Here is a 19,932-nt window from a genome sequence, read left to right as displayed (position 1 = left end):
TTTTCTTTCTGTGTTTACTACCTTTCTATTATTTTTCCAAATCTGCTTCTGATGTACTCTGCAGCCAACAGAAACTGTCTATTCACAAGGTGCTTATGATGTGTTAAATTTTGTTTTAATTAAAGAATTTCTGAAAATTAATTTTTAATTGCAGGATTTTATTGTCATAATAAGGTAAAAATACAACAGAGAATCTCCTTTTTTTTGTCTCTAAGAGTCTCATTCTGTGACTAAAACGACTTTTTTCCTATACTATTTTAAGAATTGCATGTAAATGATACATCTTAATCAAGCTTAAAAACAAACAAATAAACAAAAACAAAAACAAAAAGACCACCAAACTTAAAAGAGCTAATATTTGTCTGTGATGCATGTGCATTAATTCAAAAAGTCTCTTCAGTATCAATATGACTGGAAGTTTAACATTCTCTCAGTGGCAGAGTCAATATTTTGGGGAGATTAAATAATAGCTTTTTTGTGGGTTTGTTCATTTGTGAGCTTAGTGGAAGTGAAGGTGAGCAGATGAAGAACTGCACCAAGATTCTTGTATAAAACCTTTTCTAAGGAGTGTAGTTAACAGATCTGGTTTCTAGGTAGCTCATGTTCTGCCATTTGAATCAGAGCAGAGTAAACGTAAATTGCTGAAAACATACAAGTGACTATTAGACTTGCTAGGCCTTTGTATTTATTTACACAGATGTAATTAAACAATGTGCAGAACAGAAGAGAATTGAGTCCAGTAACCTTAACAGCCAAATTAGTTTATGCTACATTAACTATTTTTAAGTAATACAAGATTAATGGAAACTATATGAGGAAATACGGTGAAGTTCCCATTTGTCTTGAACAGTCTTTAGGAAATTGTTGTAAGTGCAAAGGATTTGGGAAAAAAAAAGGCAAGTTAATGGAATTTAGATGTGACAAATCATGCAGGTAGGAAGCAGAGGCCTTAAATGAACATAACTACAGTGTTTGTAAGGAAAACATAAAGTTGTATCTGTCATCCTGTTCATGATAACAAAGTTCCATAGTACTGAGGCTGGTACTGAGGAGAGCACTAGGATTTCAGGTGACAAGCTCCTGGTTTAGATAGCCACGTTATTGTGTTCATGATAACTAAGTTTCCTAGTAGAAAGGCTTGTACAGAACAGGGCACTAAGATTTCAGGTCACAGGCTCCTGGTTTAGCTTAGCCACGTAAGGAACTTTGAGATCTGTTCAAGTTTGAAGGTTGATTTTGCTATCCCTATTTCTTCACCTAGTCAGCCATGACTTACCTTTAGTTCTGAGCTTCATCCCTTCATTTGCTTCTTTTGGACCTGATGACTCTGTCTAAAATTCTTTGACACCTATTCAGTCTGAGGAAATTGCTTGTTGGTGCTTTCTCTTTTGTCACTAATGTATCTATGAAGAACAATTTTGTTCTTTCTCTTTTTTCCAAGTTTTTTTGTTACTGAAATCTAGGCAAATACTCTGAAATAAAACTATGAATGCAGATGCACACTCGTGAGAAAGGCACTTAATATGTGCACTTAAAATCAGAGCAACTTAGCAGAGCCTATATGATTCTAAAACCTAAAATTACTTTAAATTCTTAGGCATCAAAACACTTGGTTATAATTTTACAGTCTTTAAGCAATACATATTCTTTTTACAGATTTAGTTTTCATTTATTAGAAAGAGTGTCTATTAGATGAGTTACACATCTGAACTTTAAAAGATTCATGGTATGAGCAGATACAGGGAATATCATGACTCATGGAGAAAGCTGTGAGGGGAAAGGGGAAATCTCAAGAAGAGTTTGAGAAACTGCTTAATGTTAAAAAGATATATGGGATTCCAGGTTAAGTCCTAGGGAGCTTAGGTTTTAAGTCGGTATCCAGAAGTTTTGTTTGCTTTTTACCATGACTTTTGAGTGTGTATATAACATTTTTCTGTAGAGAAAAAGCTGACATTACAGGTGGGTAAAATTAAATTCGATGGGTTAAAGATTAAAGTTGTACCTTGATCTAGGCTCTTAGGGAGATAGAAGAATTGTGATGCTGAAGCATAAACATACACCAGGTCACTGAAGCTCTTATCTGTATATTGTTCATTACACTCAGTATGTGCTGATACTTCAACAGACAGAAACCCAGAAGGACGTGCAGTTGGTTGTATAGCAGGACTCATGTGTATTGTTTCTCTCAGAAACAGTTTTTTCTTCTAATTGACCACAGATGGTTAGATCTCTTTTAGAACAGTAGAAGCCAAAAAGCCTTAAATGATGGCAAGCTGACTGCCTTTCGCTTTCATGGCAACTTGCATAGATTACTGTTCTCTGAAAAATGTCTCTGGATTTTAGAAATTTCAGATACACAGTAACACTAGAATTCACAAGCATTTTTGTGTGGCAGTTTTTCTATAAGCCACTGTAGCAAATTGAAAATCAGCTGCAAGGGTGATTCCAAACAATCATTTATTTAGACTTTTTTAGCCTTAGAAAAAGCTAAGACAAAGAGTAATCACTTTCATCTTCTGTTATTGAATTTTTGATTAAGAAATTAATAAAAGTTCTCCTAATAATTTCACTTCATTATTGTGGAAATATCATGTTTGTGGCACGCAAGAGCTGAAGTTCAAAAACCTTCAAAACTATTGTCTGCATACCTCTCAGGAATATTATAAAGAGAAGTTCCATCAATGTTGGAAAAAGAAAACATAATTTTTTAAAAAAATAAGATGAAATCCCATTGCCCTTAAGGAACCAAAGACACTGGAGACTTCATTCAAAGGATCTGTTATATTCCTACCTCTTCTAGTATGTTCCTGTGTAGTTGTAGGCAAATCTCATTGTATTTCTATTAACCTTCAAAAAACAGCAATACTAGCTGCTTCTTTGTTTTTGTTGTTAACTTAAACATGCTACTAGGGGCACTGGAGAAAAAAATCAGCCATTTTTCCATAATTTCCTAGTTTATTATTCCCGCACTAGCTTTTCTTTACTTTTGAGCTGTAGCAGTCAAATATAGATTCTGCAGATCTACTAACTGCAGGAAAAGTTGCGTTCTCTCTTTCCAGGAGGCCAGTTTGACAACAATTTTAATCACTTTAAAACGCACAGTGTGCCATTAGTTGGGGAATGGAACATAGATCTGAACGAAATAAAATACCACACATAGTCAGGAGTCCTTTGGAGCTGTTACCATTACAATAAGTTATTTTTATTACTGCATGAAAGTATTGATTGTGTCTGTGTGTCTGTGTGTGTGTCTCTGTGTGTGTGTGTGTCTCCGTGTGTGTCTGTCTGTCTCTGTGTCTGTGTGTGTGTCTGTGTGCGTGTCTCCGTGTCTGTCTGTGTGTGTGTGTCTGTGTCTGTGTGTGTGTCTGTGTGTGTGTGTGTCTGTGTGTGTGTGTCTGTGTGTCTGTGTGTGTGTCTGTGTGTGTGTGTGTCTGTGTCTGTGTGTGTGTCTGTGTCTCTGTGTGTGTGTGTGTGTCTGTGTCTCTGTGTGTGACTGTGTGTGTGTGTCTGTGTGTGTGTGTATGTGTGTCTGTGTGTGTGTCTGTGTGTGTCTGTGTGTGTGTCTGTGTGTGTGTGTCTGTGTGTGTGTGTCTGTGTGTGTGTGTGTGTCTGTGTCTGTGTGTGTGTGTGTCTGTGTCTGTGTCTGTGTGTGTGTCTGTGTCTGTGTGTGTGTCTGTGTCTGTGTGTGTGTGTGTCTGTGTCTGTGTGTGTGTCTGTGTCTGTGTGTGTGTCTGTGTGTGTGTCTGTGTGTGTGTGTGCGTGTGTGTGTGTCTGTGTGTGTGTGTCTGTGTGTGTGTGTCTGTGTGTGTGTCTGTGTGTGTGTGTGCGTGTGTGTGTGTCTGTGTGTGTGTGTCTGTGTGTGTGTGTGTGTCTGTGTCTGTGTGTGTGTGTCTGTGTCTGTGTGTGTGTGTGTCTGTGTCTGTGTGTGTGTCTGTGTGTGTGTGTGTGTCTGTGTCTGTGTGTGTGTGTGTGTGTCTGTGTCTGTGTGTCTGTGTCTTTGTGTGTCTCTTTGTCTGTGTGTCTGTGTCTGTGTCTTTGTGTGTCTCTTTGTCTGTGTCTGTGTGCGTCTGTGTGTCTGTGTCTGTCTCTGTGTGTGTGTCTGTGTGAGTGTGTGTGTCTGTGTCTGTGTGAGTGTGTGTGTCTGTGTCTCTGTGTGTGTGTCTGTGTGTGTCTCTGTGTGTGTGTGTGTTGTGTGTGTGTGTGTGTCTGTGTGAGTGTGTGTCTGTGTGAGTGTGTGTCTGTGTGTGTCTGTGTGAGTGTGTCTGTGTGTGTGTGTCTGTGTGTGTGAGTGTGGGGGTGTGTGTGTCTTTGTCTGTGTGAGTGTGTGTGTGTGTGTGTGTCTCTGTGTGTGTGTGTCTGTGTCTTTGTGTGTGTCTGTGTGTGTGTGTCTGTGTCTCTGTCTGTGTCTGTGTGTGTGTCTGTGTCTGTGTGAGTGTGTGTGTCTGTGTCCCAGGGGTGTTTCTGGGGGTCCCAGGGGTGCTTTTGGGGGTTCCAGGGGGGTCAGAGGTCGTTGTGCTCCTCATGCTGGGCGGGGGGCTCCCTGCAGGCCGCAGGGGTCTCCAGCTCCAACAGGTACTCGCAGCGACTCGGCTCCGTCGCCGCCGTCACCGCCGTGTCGGTGCCACAGGTGAATTTTACCTGGCGGGCACGGGGGGGTCAGGGGGGCACAGCGGGGTCAGAGGGGGGCACGGGGGTTGGGGGGGCACAGGGGGAGTCACAGGGGGGCACGGGGGGTCAGAGGGGCACAGGGGGCCACGGGGGGGTTAGGGGGGCACAGGGGGGGCACAGGGGGGTCAGGGGGGCACAGAGGGGGGTCAGAGGGGACACAGGGGGTGTCAGGGGTGCACACTGGGGGCACAGGGGGGTGGGGAGGCACGGGGGGGGGTCGGGGGGGCACAGGGACCCCCAGAGAGGCACGGGGGGATCAGAGGGGCACAGGAGGGGCACGGGGGGGTCAGGGGGGCACAGGGGGTGTCAGGGGGGCACAGGGGGGTGGGGAGGCACGGGGGGTGTCGGGGGGGCACAGGGACCCCCAGAGAGGCACGGGGGGTCAGAGGGGCACAGGGGGGGTCAGAGGGGGCACGGGGGGGTCAGAGGGGGCACGGGGGGGGCACAGGAGGGCTCGGGGGGGCACAGGGGTTGGACACAGGAGGGGTTGGGGGGACACAGGGGGGTCACAAGGGGGCTCAGAGGGGGCACTGGAGGGGTCAGAGGGGACACGGGGGGGTCAGGGGGACACGGGGGGGGTCACAGGGGGGACACGGGAGGGTCAGGGGGGACACGGGAGGGTTCAGGGGCACACAGGGAGGGTCAGGGGGCACAGGGTGGGACACAGGGGGCACCCCAGGGGAGCACAAGGGACAGGAACATTCTCCAAAGGACACCCCAGGTGACAGCAGGGGGGGTACAGGGATCCCCAAGGGGACATGGGGCACCCCCAGGGGAACACAAGGGACAAGGACACTGAAAGGGGACATGGGGACACCCCCCAAGGGACACCCCAAGTGACATCAGGGGGGTCAGGGACACCCCCACTGGGGGGTCATGGTCGTGGGACACCCGAGGAGGGGACACAGGGACAGGGGACACTGGGGGGTGTTTGGGGGGGGTCTCAGGGATATTTTGGGGGGCTCAGGGGGGTTTTGGGGGTCCCTCTCACCGTGGTGGAGTGGTTGGGGCCCTGCCAGCACCCCGTGCCCTGCTCAGGTTGCGGGGGCTCAGGGGGGTGTTTGGGTGCCCCAGGGGTGTTTGGGAGGGGGGGGGCAGGAGGTGCCCAGCGGTGTTTTGGGGGGCTCAGGGGGGTTTGGGGGGTCCCTCTCACCGTGGTGGAGCGATTGGGGCCCTGCCAGCACCCCGTGCCCTGCTCATACTTGTGGGCACTGAACTTGTCTCCGTTGGGGCCGGCCCAGGACCCCCAAGTCCTGTGGGGGGAGGGAGGGAGGGAGGGGGATCAGGTCACCTCAGAGTGGGGGGGACTTTGGGGGTCCCCCCGGGGGGGTTTGGGGGGTCTCTCACCCCAGGTTGGTCTCGGAGCCGCCGTTTTTGGGTCTCTAGGTCACTCGGTGAAAGGGGCACAGGCGGTAAATGTACCTGGGGGGGCACAGGGGGGGCTTTGGGGCGGGGGCACGGGGGCCTACGAGTGCCCTGGGACCACCAGAGTCCCCCCATGCCCCGCCCCGTGCCCCCCATGGTCACCCTGTGCCCCCCAGAGCCTCCCTGGGATCCCCAATGTCCCCTTGTGCCCCCCAGAGTGCCCCTATGCCCCCCTGAGACCCCCAGAGTGCCTCTCTGTGCCCTCCAGAGTGCCCCTGTGCCCCCTGTGCCCCCCAGAGACCCCCAGGAGACTCCCAGTGCCCCCCTGAGTGCCCCTGTGCCCCCCGAGACCCTCCTGGGACCCCCAGAGTGTCCCAGTGCCCCCCCGGGACCCCCAGTGTCCCCCTGGGACCCCCAGAGTCCCCAGGCCCAAGACCACTGAGTCCCCCAAGCCCCCCCACCCCATTCCAGTGGCCCCCCCCAGCCCCCCCCTCACTCACTGGTGCCCAGTTCATAGCACTGATTGTACAGGTACGAGACCCCCCATATCCCCCTCCCATTGCCCCCCTGAGCCCCCCCAGACCCCTCAGAACCCCAGAGACCTCAGACCCCACCCCAGAGACCCTCCAAAGCCCCCCAGACCCCCAAAGCCCCCCCCCCCTCACTCACTGGTGCCCAGTTCATACCACTGGTTGTACAGGTACAAAACCCCCCCATGTCCCACTCCCTTTGCCCCCCTGAGCCCCCCAGACCCCCGACCCACCTTCCAGCACATCCAACATGCAGCCCCTCCGGCTGGGGCTCTGAGCACTTTGTGGTCAGTTGGGTAACAACTACAACTACAACAACTACAAAAACAACAAAAAGAACACAGGCAACTCTGTTATAGTCCTATCTATGGAAATGAAGGCATATTAGCTTTGAAAAAGTCCTTCCTCCCTTCAGTACCACGTGGATCACTTTCAGGTGGGAGGCTATCTGATTAAGATTTTATTGCTAGCCTGGGTAGCAGATTGGCAAGTAGCACCTTAGGTCTTTTTCAGAAGCAAATGCTACTTTGAGGGGAATGCTATCCTTTGAAGATGAGAAGATTTCCTTATCCCTTAGTTTAAGATTTTTCCACATGTGCATGCTTGCTTTTACAGGGAAGGAATGTAGTGCAGACAGGCTCCAGGCAAGTGGTCAGACAAGCAAAGTGGTGAAGAGCCAATTAAAAACCAGAGCAAGACTAGGACAACAGTACATCGGAGTATACAAACAGGCTCTAGGAAGGGCAGGGACACTGGCAGGAAGGTGACTGCAGGTAGTCCTTTTCTATATCATCACAGCAACACAGGAACAAAGCTCTGAACAGGAAATCACTCTTGCTCTTACCACTTACTTACAAGGACTATCCTGTCCAAACCATTGGAAGCACAAGCAGGGTCCCTCACCTCCCAACAGACACTGGCTCTCTCTCCTTCCTCGACGTATACTGCACAAAGGACGTCGTGTCACGTGCCTCTGTCCACGTACTGCATCACCAGTCAAAGTTCTGCATTGACCAGGGAGCTGAAAGAAGAAAGCAATGGCATGGAGACGAATGTGCACAGCTAAACTACCTTAGGGCTGACCCAGGTTTTTGAAGAGCATCTTCAAACTACATTCACCAGAAGAGTTTAATGCAGACACATTGCAATCTCCTCCCATCCACTGCAGACAAATAGAGAAATAGCAGAACTCAATTTTCTGCCAGTGACCAAATGGTTTCTTTCATCTTTGGCTTGCAGTGTCTAACTTAATACTCGCATGAGAGTACCAGAACCTGTCCAAGTAACTAACAATATTTGGATTCTTACTGTCCCTGGTGACTGGGATTTCACTGACCGTCAGTTGCTCAGACATCTTCTCCTGAAGATTCCTTTTCTTTACGGCCACTTAAAATGGCTTTGAAGACCATTAACTTGAGAAGTTGCTCGTTGCATGAGATGACAAAGAACATGGAGCGAGTGCTTCTGGAACAACAGAGGCAAGTCTTGTTTTCAGACAGCAAAGCTTAGTAGAAGCACAGAAGTCTGTGCAAAATGCATTTTGCAGCCTGACACTAGTCTACGGTGACACAAGCCTTTGCAGCAACCAAGTACCAGCAACTCAAAACTACAGCCACAGCTCACACCAGAGGGCAAAGTGTTTGAGAGCTGCAAAATCTGCTGGGGATGGGGACACTTTACCTCTTGCCCTGTGCCAGCATCAAACGCTTTATAAACAGCTCTGAAGCTCCTAGAAACAGAACAGGTGTGGAGAAAGAAGAAGCCATTTAGGGCCCAGCAGAGATCTCTGCTGCCTAGAGTGTTTTCACAACACCCGCCTTCACCTACTCTTCAGCCAATAGCACGACAGCCCACCAGCCCTCCACCTGGCAGCGTGTCCAGGAGAAAACTTAGGTCCACCAGGAAGACAAAGGGCTGCAGCAAATCTCCAATGGGCACACCTAATTAGTTTACTTTAAATCCTAATGGGGCGGGGAGTGTGTGTGTGTGTGTGTGTGTGTGTGTGTGTGTCTCTTAAAAGCTTGTAAACAAGATATTTGAAACCACTGCTATTGAGAACTATTGTCTGACAGCTGTCAGGTGGGTAGTTGCTCTTTTAGGCAATAAAGCTTCAGAGACAGGAGATCCTTCAGGTCCTGCTCCTTGCTGCGGGCAAGACATTGCCAGCATCACACTGTCTTTAATGATGCCTTCTGAGCACAGTTACAAATTCTGAGAGACCGGAGAAGCTGAATATGTTTGGAGTTTGCCTGACTTCATGCTTCTTATTCCAGCTGCCAAAGTACCTGGCCTGTGAGTGTGTATCAGGAAGAGGGATCAGACTGAGCCTGGGCCAAGTTCTTCCCGTTCTGTGTATTTCTTCCTTGGCTCACCACCCACACTCACAATGCTCCTGAAAGGAACAAAATGCAATGTGTTCTCTTCCAACAGAGACCCCGCTATGCAGAAGGCCCAAAATGCAGTCCCACTGTCTGGGGCTGTGAGCCCTTTGTGGTCAGTTGGGTAGCAACCCCAAGAAGGGATTCTTTTCCACCTCTCAGTGCAACTCCCTCTCCCAAAGTGCCGCCTGGAAAAAAGGTGACCATACCTTCATCAGGGCCTGGGTACGCTCATCTTTCTCTTTGTTCGGCAGATCCTTCTGGAGTAACAACTCCTCCACTGTTTCTCCTACCACTGCCAAATGCCTCTCTTCTAATAAGCAGGCGTTTCTCTCAGCAGCAGACAGCTCCTTCGGTCTATGAGCAGGGGACAGAGAAACAAGTCTTTATTAGCTAAGCAGTCTCATTTCCAGAAGCAGGGCAACATACTACGTCCCACATATGACAGTCCAGGGGACTTCCAACAGCCTTCTAGTTCCGTTCAAAGAATGCTGGAATTCCCTGACTAGAGCTGCATCACGTTTTCACCCTGGTGAAACACTCCTCACTATGAAAGGAAAATAAGCTTCCAGAAATCCTAGACCTTTTCCAGAAAGCTGATGCAGTGCTGTGACTTCTCAAAGGAGCATTTGGGCCACCTCTGGCAGCTACCCTGCCACTGTCCCCTCTCCTTTGCAGCAGTGCTGCACCAGCCTGAGGCCCCTGGCAGCCCTCAGTGCCACCTCAGATTTCAGAGCACAGGCACCAGCTCCTGAAGGTTATGCACCAAACGGAGAGCAGGACTCCCTCTCCAGACCGAGCCTCCCAGATTGAACAGGTTGCTGTGAACAGCACAGAGAAATGAGAGTCTCCAGCCCCTTAGCTATGCCAGCTACACAGTCATGGGTAGCAGCCACCCAGCACAGGGAGAACAGAGGCCACAGGAAGAGGGACAAAACCAGTCAAGCACAGAGACTGGAAAGAGTGAGACCTGGGAGAGGTAACAAGCTGCTCAGTTTCTCTCTGCAGGAAAACTCTTTTCTCTTTCAAGCTGGGAAGGGCAGGGCAGTCCAAGGCAGCAGATCTGCTGAGCCCCTTCCTTCCTTCTCCAAGAATCAAACCCCATCATTTCACAACCACTGAGCCCGAGATGGCCTCCAACCCTCCTGACATCCTCCAGACCTCCTCTGGTCACAAACAGGAGGTCTGGCAGGTGCCTTCCCTACTCGGCTCACTCACCTGCTGTGTCAGGAAGTTCTCAGCCTCGCATTCCAGAAACCTCCAGGCCTGCTTGTTGTCCACTCTACTGGATTGCCAGCAGACGTCCCCTCCGTGTTCTGTTCCACTTGCAGAGTACCCGTTATCCATGGGCACCTTGGAAGTGGAGGCAGTCACAGAGGAGACACGTCGGCTGTATTAGTCAGGAACTGTAACTGTCTATGTACAAAACTGAAAGTGTGGATCTCCACACGATGTCTTGGCGGCCATGCTCTTCACTGGAGACTTTTCATCTGTAAGGAACAATGGACAATTCAGAAGTGAATGTTGTGCTGACTCACAGCGTGACAAGGCTGGCCATCTTCCAAGAGAGCTGAGGGCTTACAGAGCTGTTGTTCTGAGTTCCCCTCAGAGCTGGCCCTGGAGCCAGGCTTCTATGTCCCGTACTCCCTCCCTTTCTTTGCTGCAAGGATCACTGGAAGCAGTCCGGAGAGAGGCTCGGCTGAATTTAAAAATGGATGCTGCCTAAAGGGAAAAAAAAAAAAGAAAGGAGCCATTACTTTCCAAACTCACTTCACCACAGACTCAATTAGGATTCCTCTGGTTCCCAGAAAGACACAAAAATAAGACCGAGGGGACCATCTGCATCTCTGTTTTCGTGTCCAGGACCTTACTATCACAGGCAAAGTTGGCCATTCATCAAGGTGTCTTCTGCCTCCTGGGATTTTGGTCCTGACAGTACTCTGGGAATGCTGCTTGCTGTCCCAGGATTTTGTTCCTTTCAGGATATTCCCTCTAGGTTCCCCTTTTCTACACACATCTAGATGTCTTTGACCATGCCTTTGGGACACAGTCGTAAATCCTGATCAGCTCTGAGAGACGGGAGACTCTGAGCCCAGTGTCTGAGCGTGCTTGGAGCTTGTCTGACTTCACACTTGATATGGCGTCAGCAAAATACCCGGCCCATGGTTTTCTAGCTAGAACTAAGTGTGGTTGCGCTCACCCTTTGCCAGTTTTTTCCCCTCCATTTCTTCATTGCATCTCCCACAATTACAGTGCTCCCTGAAAGAGGCAAAAGGCAACACGCTGACTTCAGAACAGAGATCCCACCTTCCAGCACATCCAACATGCAGCCCCTCCGGCTGGGGCTCTGAGCACTTTGTGGTCAGTTGGGTAACAACTACAACTACAACAACTACAAAAACAACAAAAAGAACACAGGCAACTCTGTTATAGTCCTATCTATGGAAATGAAGGCATATTAGCTTTGAAAAAGTCCTTCCTCCCTTCAGTACCACGTGGATCACTTTCAGGTGGGAGGCTATCTGATTAAGATTTTATTGCTAGCCTGGGTAGCAGATTGGCAAGTAGCACCTTAGGTCTTTTTCAGAAGCAAATGCTACTTTGAGGGGAATGCTATCCTTTGAAGATGAGAAGATTTCCTTATCCCTTAGTTTAAGATTTTTCCACATGTGCATGCTTGCTTTTACAGGGAAGGAATGTAGTGCAGACAGGCTCCAGGCAAGTGGTCAGACAAGCAAAGTGGTGAAGAGCCAATTAAAAACCAGAGCAAGACTAGGACAACAGTACATCGGAGTACACAAACAGGCTCTAGGAAGGGCAGGGACACTGGCAGGAAGGTGACTGCAGGTAGTCCTTTTCTATATCATCACAGCAACACAGGAACAAAGCTCTGAACAGGAAATCACTCTTGCTCTTACCACTTACTTACAAGGACTATCCTGTCCAAACCATTGGAAGCACAAGCAGGGTCCCTCACCTCCCAACAGACACTGGCTCTCTCTCCTTCCTCGACGTATACTGCACAAAGGACGTCGTGTCACGTGCCTCTGTCCACGTACTGCATCACCAGTCAAAGTTCTGCATTGACCAGGGAGCTGAAAGAAGAAAGCAATGGCATGGAGACGAATGTGCACAGCTAAACTACCTTAGGGCTGACCCAGGTTTTTGAAGAGCATCTTCAAACTACATTCACCAGAAGAGTTTAATGCAGACACATTGCAATCTCCTCCCATCCACTGCAGACAAATAGAGAAATAGCAGAACTCAATTTTCTGCCAGTGACCAAATGGTTTCTTTCATCTTTGGCTTGCAGTGTCTAACTTAATACTCGCATGAGAGTACCAGAACCTGTCCAAGTAACTAACAATATTTGGATTCTTACTGTCCCTGGTGACTGGGATTTCACTGACCGTCAGTTGCTCAGACATCTTCTCCTGAAGATTCCTTTTCTTTACGGCCACTTAAAATGGCTTTGAAGACCATTAACTTGAGAAGTTGCTCGTTGCATGAGATGACAAAGAACATGGAGCGAGTGCTTCTGGAACAACAGAGGCAAGTCTTGTTTTCAGACAGCAAAGCTTAGTAGAAGCACAGAAGTCTGTGCAAAATGCATTTTGCAGCCTGACACTAGTCTACGGTGACACAAGCCTTTGCAGCAACCAAGTACCAGCAACTCAAAACTACAGCCACAGCTCACACCAGAGGGCAAAGTGTTTGAGAGCTGCAAAATCTGCTGGGGATGGGGACACTTTACCTCTTGCCCTGTGCCAGCATCAAACGCTTTATAAACAGCTCTGAAGCTCCTAGAAACAGAACAGGTGTGGAGAAAGAAGAAGCCATTTAGGGCCCAGCAGAGATCTCTGCTGCCTAGAGTGTTTTCACAACACCCGCCTTCACCTACTCTTCAGCCAATAGCACGACAGCCCACCAGCCCTCCACCTGGCAGCGTGTCCAGGAGAAAACTTAGGTCCACCAGGAAGACAAAGGGCTGCAGCAAATCTCCAATGGGCACACCTAATTAGTTTACTTTAAATCCTAATGGGGCGGGGAGTGTGTGTGTGTGTGTGTGTGTGTGTGTGTGTGTGTGTGTGTGTGTGTGTCTCTTAAAAGCTTGTAAACAAGATATTTGAAACCACTGCTATTGAGAACTATTGTCTGACAGCTGTCAGGTGGGTAGTTGCTCTTTTAGGCAATAAAGCTTCAGAGACAGGAGATCCTTCAGGTCCTGCTCCTTGCTGCGGGTAAGACATTGCCAGCATCACACTGTCTTTAATGATGCCTTCTGAGCACAGTTACAAATTCTGAGAGACCGGAGAAGCTGAATATGTTTGGAGTTTGCCTGACTTCATGCTTCTTATTCCAGCTGCCAAAGTACCTGGCCTGTGAGTGTGTATCAGGAAGAGGGATCAGACTGAGCCTGGGCCAAGTTCTTCCCGTTCTGTGTATTTCTTCCTTGGCTCACCACCCACACTCACAATGCTCCTGAAAGGAACAAAATGCAATGTGTTCTCTTCCAACAGAGACCCCGCTATGCAGAAGGCCCAAAATGCAGTCCCACTGTCTGGGGCTGTGAGCCCTTTGTGGTCAGTTGGGTAGCAACCCCAAGAAGGGATTCTTTTCCACCTCTCAGTGCAACTCCCTCTCCCAAAGTGCCGCCTGGAAAAAAGGTGACCATACCTTCATCAGGGCCTGGGTACGCTCATCTTTCTCTTTGTTCGGCAGATCCTTCTGGAGTAACAACTCCTCCACTGTTTCTCCTACCACTGCCAAATGCCTCTCTTCTAATAAGCAGGCGTTTCTCTCAGCAGCAGACAGCTCCTTCGGTCTATGAGCAGGGGACAGAGAAACAAGTCTTTATTAGCTAAGCAGTCTCATTTCCAGAAGCAGGGCAACATACTACGTCCCACATATGACAGTCCAGGGGACTTCCAACAGCCTTCTAGTTCCGTTCAAAGAATGCTGGAATTCCCTGACTAGAGCTGCATCACGTTTTCACCCTGGTGAAACACTCCTCACTATGAAAGGAAAATAAGCTTCCAGAAATCCTAGACCTTTTCCAGAAAGCTGATGCAGTGCTGTGACTTCTCAAAGGAGCATTTGGGCCACCTCTGGCAGCTACCCTGCCACTGTCCCCTCCCCTTTGCAGCAGTGCTGCACCAGCCTGAGGCCCCTGGCAGCCCTCAGTGCCACCTCAGATTTCAGAGCACAGGCACCAGCTCCTGAAGGTTATGCACCAAACGGAGAGCAGGACTCCCTCTCCAGACCGAGCCTCCCAGATTGAACAGGTTGCTGTGAACAGCACAGAGAAATGAGAGTCTCCAGCCCCTTAGCTATGCCAGCTACACAGTCATGGGTAGCAGCCACCCAGCACAGGGAGAACAGAGGCCACAGGAAGAGGGACAAAACCAGTCAAGCACAGAGACTGGAAAGAGTGAGACCTGGGAGAGGTAACAAGCTGCTCAGTTTCTCTCTGCAGGAAAACTCTTTTCTCTTTCAAGCTGGGAAGGGCAGGGCAGTCCAAGGCAGCAGATCTGCTGAGCCCCTTCCTTCCTTCTCCAAGAATCAAACCCCATCATTTCACAACCACTGAGCCCGAGATGGCCTCCAACCCTCCTGACATCCTCCAGACCTCCTCTGGTCACAAACAGGAGGTCTGGCAGGTGCCTTCCCTACTCGGCTCACTCACCTGCTGTGTCAGGAAGTTCTCAGCCTCGCATTCCAGAAACCTCCAGGCCTGCTTGTTGTCCACTCTACTGGATTGCCAGCAGACGTCCCCTCCGTGTTCTGTTCCACTTGCAGAGTACCCGTTATCCATGGGCACCTTGGAAGTGGAGGCAGTCACAGAGGAGACACGTCGGCTGTATTAGTCAGGAACTGTAACTGTCTATGTACAAAACTGAAAGTGTGGATCTCCACACGATGTCTTGGCGGCCATGCTCTTCACTGGGGACTTTTCATCTGTAAGGAACAATGGACAATTCAGAAGTGAATGTTGTGCTGACTCACAGCGTGACAAGGCTGGCCATCTTCCAAGAGAGCTGAGGGCTTACAGAGCTGTTGTTCTGAGTTCCCCTCAGAGCTGGCCCTGGAGCCAGGCTTCTACGTCCTGTACTTCCTCCATTTCTTTGCTGCAAGGATCAATGGAAGCAGTCCGGAGAGAGGCTCGGCTGAATTTAAAAATGGATGCTGCCCAAAAGAAAATAAAAAAAAAGAAAGGAGCCATTACTTTCCAAACTCACTTCACCACAGACTCAATTAGGATTCCTCTGGTTCCCAGAAAGACACAAAAATAAGACCGAGGGGACCATCTGCATCTCTGTTTTCGTGTCCAGGACCTTACTATCACAGGCAAAGTTGGCCATTCATCAAGGTGTCTTCTGCCTCCTGGGATTTTGGTCCTGACAGTACTCTGGGAATGCTACTTGGTGTGCCAGGGTTTTGATCCTTTCAGGATATTCCATCTGGGGTCCCCTTTTCTACACATATTGGATATTTTATTTGCCAAAATACAGGAGAGACATAAGCCTTCCCTTGGGACACTCCAACACCTCGAACACAGCCAAGTCTCAGAGCGCTTGGCTGGGACTGCTTTCACTGCGTTCCTCCACCAACTTTCAGGCCTGGCATCATTCTACTTCAGCTACCAGGTAAAACTGAATACACCATCCGAGTGCAAAATGGGGTCACAGAAAGGATCAGAACGTAGAGTCTCCCCTCTGAGGAAAAGTTGAGAGAATTGTCCCTGCTCAGCGTGGAGAAGAGCAGGCCCTGACGAGACCTTTTCACCTTTCAGTACTCCAAGCTTGCTTCTGTGAAGCACAGGGGCACATGTTTTCACAGGACTAGTGTCAATAGGACCAAGGGGAGTAGTTTTAAACTAAAAGAGGTCAATTCATACTGGCTGTAAGGAAGCAACTGTTTCTGGGGAGCGTGGTGAAACAGTGGCAGAGATTGCTCAGAAAGCTGCTATTCGCCCCATCCTTGGAAACACTTGAGGTCAGGGCAGGGGGGCTGGATTAGATGACCTACACAGGTCCCATCCAAGACCAAGCAGTTTAGGATCCTCCTTAAGTTCCATCTGCATAGCCCCAAGAGTGGAGATGAATAGGAGAGGGGCTTATCTGATGCCTTGGAGTTTAGCTGAGAAGGAATCCCTGACAGGGCACGGCTGTTTCACCTGCAGCCGCTTCCCACTTTACCTGCAGAAGTTCCAAGGCAGATGCTCGCCTCTCCTCATCCCTCTGCAGGCAGCAGTTCAGAAAGTCATGCAAGAGACGGGATCGTAGCCAGGGCTTCTGCAGCTTGGGTGCACTTCGTGTGGCTATCAGGTATTGAGCCTGAGGGAAAAGGAAACATGAGACTCAACCTCTTTCTTCCCTCTCAGTAACTGCTCACCCAGGCCCCGTGTTCTAAGCTCCACCCTCCAGTGGCATAAAAGGTCACTAATTCAGCCTTATCCTGTCCCTCTGCAGCTGATCTCAGCCACTGGACATGGTGGGAAGCTGCAGTGCCCTTCCTCATTCTGTTCACAGCTGTGCCTCCGAGGGACATTCCTGCTCCTGCAGCCAAAAGGAGCACAGCACCCATGTCGGCTGCAGACACGGGATTCCAGCCACATTCACCTGGCTGCACAGCAGCAGTGCCAGGACAAGCTGAGCTCTTTCAATTGCTAGCTTCTTCAGGGACATGAATCATGAGGGCCTCCTCTTTAGCTAGGTACCACACCTTTGAAATATTTCTACCACAACAGAAAAAGGTCTATGGGAAGCTGAGCTTTTGTTTCCTCTGATGCAGTTGGCAAAGAGATACAAGGTCCTAAACTCACCCAGACCACCCAGGCACATGCCAGAACAATACACAGATGAGGCAGAAGCTTGAAACTGTTTTGTCCAGCAGAGACAGAGCTCAAAGAGAGTTCAAACTACACACGAGATACTTCCAGCATCGCTGAAGGACAAGATGAAATGTTTCTGAGCTGCCTATGTGCCACTTCTCCTCTGAGGTTCTCCCATGGATGGAAACAGAACTACAGCGGATGCTGATGTGCTGCAGGGACCTTTTTACAAGTGGACCTTGGTGCAACTAGCTGAAGCTGGTGGGGTTAGCATTTTGTCTCATGGGACGGATTAGAAAGACACCCACTGTCTGAGGGTATTTGCACCTTACCATGAGAGAGGGTTCCTCGAAGTAAGGAGGTTCTCCTTCCAGCATCTCTATTCCCACAATGCCAAGTGACCAGATATCCACCTTGGCACCGTAGGGTTTGTTTCTCGCAACTTCAGGGGCCATCCAGTAAACAGTTCCGACTACGGAGCTGCATTTACTCTGCTCAGTGGTGAGCTGAGCACAGACGCCAAAATCAGCTGAGGAGAAAAACAGACTCTGTTAAAACAACCCTCAAGTAGGAAACCAAGGAAAAGAATTTCCCACTGAGAATGCGGTGTTGAATCTACTGGGAAAAGCAGCCGACCGTGCTCTCTTTCCTCAGGGCTGCAACCAAGGGAATAAGGCACTGTCCGCTCAACAAACCCCCAGTGCTTCACACAGTGGTTTTTATGTATTCACCTGAAGGTTTAGACTGTAATGCCCTCCCCTCTGCAAGGGACACACCCAAAACAAAGACACTCATAAACACTATTTTCCTCTCGACACCTCTCTGCCCATTGCAGCCATGCTCTTAGCTTTCAGCAGGGCTCAGTGTACTCCCACACGAACCACTGTTGGGCAAGTGACAGTCACTCTAAAGCAGCCCCACACCACATCCCCAGAATGCTGAGTCTTAGCAAGAATACCCACCCAACTTCACAGATCCATCCAGTCCCAAAAGAATGTTGTGACTTTTAATGTCTCTGTGTATCAAGCGGTTGGAATGCAGGAAGGCCAGTCCCTGCAGGCACTGAGAGAGAATGAACAAGCAGGAGGGTAACAATTAGCAATCTGATTTCACCATGCAAGAAAAGAAACTGCTCTAAAATATTTTCCCGTTTCTAGGGAAATAGTGAGCAATGGCAGGGCACGGTGCTGTCAAGAGGAAGAGCTCGCTACACCAGCACTAGGAGTGTCACGCTAGGACAGTGGCAGTGTCTTTCTCAGGGAAGACTTAGTCGCTTTTGAAAGAGAAAGATCAATTGTTGCTATAGGCTGTCCCCTGCAAACCAGAATGACTGCTGCTGCAGGGGATGTGCCCTCTCCACCCGGAGGACAAAGAGGCTTTGCCAAAACCTGACATGAAGTGGATCACCCTTGGGCAAGAGGCTGCATGATCAGCATTTGATTGCTAGCCTTGACAGCAACCTTGGAAGTAGCACATTAGTGAGTCTTCAGAAAGAAACAGCTCCTTGGGTGCAATGCTGTCCTTTGAAGCTGAGGACTGGGAGAAACTGAGTCGCTATTTTTCTGTGCCATTACTTCAAAATTCTGCCACCAGCACCTTTGCTTTCACAGGCAAGGAATGCAGTACAGAGAGACTCCAGGCAAATGTTTAGAGAGGCAGAGTGCAGAGCAGTAAATAAATGTGAAAAACAGAGACAGAGTGTACAACAGTGGATAAGGGTATCATAAAGTGATAAATATAGAACTTCATTCATGTCAAGAACATAACGAGACTTCTGTGTAGCTTGATGCTGTAAAGATTTAGCAACAATGTCTATGAGCTTATCAATGCATTAAAAGTAGAAAAAGAATAGAACTAAAGTTAATAACTAAGCAGCTTTTTGAAGTAAAATAAACATAGTGCAAACCAAAGAATATCCAAAAATACCTAAATACAATGAAAAAGTGAACCCAATCAAGATAAGGAAGAAGCATTAAAGACATCAGGTAAGGCTTAACTAACAAGAATGTCTCCAGTTAAATTTCAAGTTAAGAATCACAGCAAAGAAGAACCCAACCCCCCACGACCACGGAGAAGTAACAGGCAGAATCAGATGAAAGGATCTCAAAGCAGAGAAAAAGAAAATCATTTATTGGAACTGGCTAAAAATAAACCTGCTTTAACTGTATAAAAAAGTAGGCTGTGAGCTCGACTGGGTGTCACTGATGGAATGGAGACTCCCAGTGCACCCAGCACCGCACTGTTTACTCTGTGGCTTTCACTATTTATAAAATTAAACTATCCTTTATACCAAATGATTGGCTATTTAGTTGGTCGTTTATAACGGTAAGAACAGAGTATGGTAAGTGCAGGGACACTGGCAGGCAGTTCACTTCAGAGCATCTTTCTCCCCTGTATCCCAAGAGTCATCCAGGAACAAACTTGTGAACAGGAAATCCCTCCTGCTCCCAACACCTCTTTATAAGGACAATCCATTCCAAGCCATCAGAAACACAAATGGGATCCCTTACCTCCCGAAAGACAGCTGCTGCCTGTCCTACAGCCAGTACTGTCTTGCTAACAACATCAGATAAAGAGCCTCCATCCATGTGCTCCATCACCAGCCAGAGCTTCTCTCTGACAAGGTAGCTGGAAGAAGAAAACAACAGTGTGGAGAGAAATGTGCACACTTAAATTGCGTTATGGAAAAGACTACTTGGCTGAGTTTTGTTTCCAGGTCACTTGCACATGAAGATAGATTAAAAGGCAGAGACAGTCTGCCTAGGCTGTACACAGGACTTGCAATCTGTGCAGTCTAAGTGAGAAAGGCAGAGCCATAAAGAGGTAGATGGCAAAGGTGACAAGCAAGAGAAAAAAACAGTTTAGTAACAGCAAAGATAAATCTGGAACTGGGACACATCCCCTCAGCTGGTTTACCCTTTTAACACAAAAATTCCACCAGTCACGCCAGCAGCAAGGAGACACAGTTTTCACAATTTTTATCCAGGGGAGGAGGGTGTGCAGGACTTAGGACAGAATTTGGTCAAGCCTTTGGAAAACCTTGTGTAAGGTACACTCCCAAACAGGAAAACCCATTGAAAGGCTGGCAAATCAGGTGTGTCTGAACCTAGTCTTTTGGCAATGGAAAACTGTAGGACCAGCCCAAAGAAAAACATTT

General features: G+C 48.6%; 1 protein-coding gene across 1 annotated transcript in view; it reads right to left on the bottom strand.

The window, feature by feature from the left end:
- Positions 1–4,494: 4,494 nt before the first annotated feature.
- Positions 4,495–19,932, bottom strand: part of LOC139681167 (uncharacterized) — a 30,735-nt gene continuing 15,297 nt past the window's right edge. The window contains exons 17-39 of the mRNA XM_071574396.1: positions 19,286–19,403; positions 17,738–17,837; positions 17,108–17,304; positions 16,141–16,278; positions 14,992–15,127; positions 14,628–14,899; positions 13,619–13,766; positions 13,317–13,423; positions 12,696–12,744; positions 12,352–12,479; positions 11,919–12,036; positions 11,142–11,200; positions 10,524–10,663; positions 10,160–10,431; positions 9,151–9,298; positions 8,849–8,955; positions 8,244–8,292; positions 7,900–8,027; positions 7,467–7,584; positions 6,797–6,881; positions 6,016–6,090; positions 5,822–5,921; positions 4,495–4,638 (exon numbers count right to left, since the gene is read on the bottom strand). Coding sequence (XP_071430497.1) covers positions 15,041–15,127; positions 16,141–16,278; positions 17,108–17,304; positions 17,738–17,837; positions 19,286–19,403 — 640 coding nt within the window. The 3' untranslated portion in view covers positions 4,495–4,638; positions 5,822–5,921; positions 6,016–6,090; ... (14 more) ...; positions 14,628–14,899; positions 14,992–15,040. The remainder of the gene's footprint in view (positions 4,639–5,821; positions 5,922–6,015; positions 6,091–6,796; positions 6,882–7,466; positions 7,585–7,899; positions 8,028–8,243; positions 8,293–8,848; positions 8,956–9,150; positions 9,299–10,159; positions 10,432–10,523; positions 10,664–11,141; positions 11,201–11,918; positions 12,037–12,351; positions 12,480–12,695; positions 12,745–13,316; positions 13,424–13,618; positions 13,767–14,627; positions 14,900–14,991; positions 15,128–16,140; positions 16,279–17,107; positions 17,305–17,737; positions 17,838–19,285; positions 19,404–19,932) is intronic.

This window comes from Pithys albifrons, chromosome 20 (genome assembly GCF_047495875.1).
Source record: "Pithys albifrons albifrons isolate INPA30051 chromosome 20, PitAlb_v1, whole genome shotgun sequence".
NCBI classification, from domain to species: Eukaryota; Metazoa; Chordata; class Aves; order Passeriformes; family Thamnophilidae; genus Pithys; species Pithys albifrons.
Note: the sequence above shows the minus strand (reverse complement) of the source record. Positions and strands in the feature narration are given on the sequence as shown.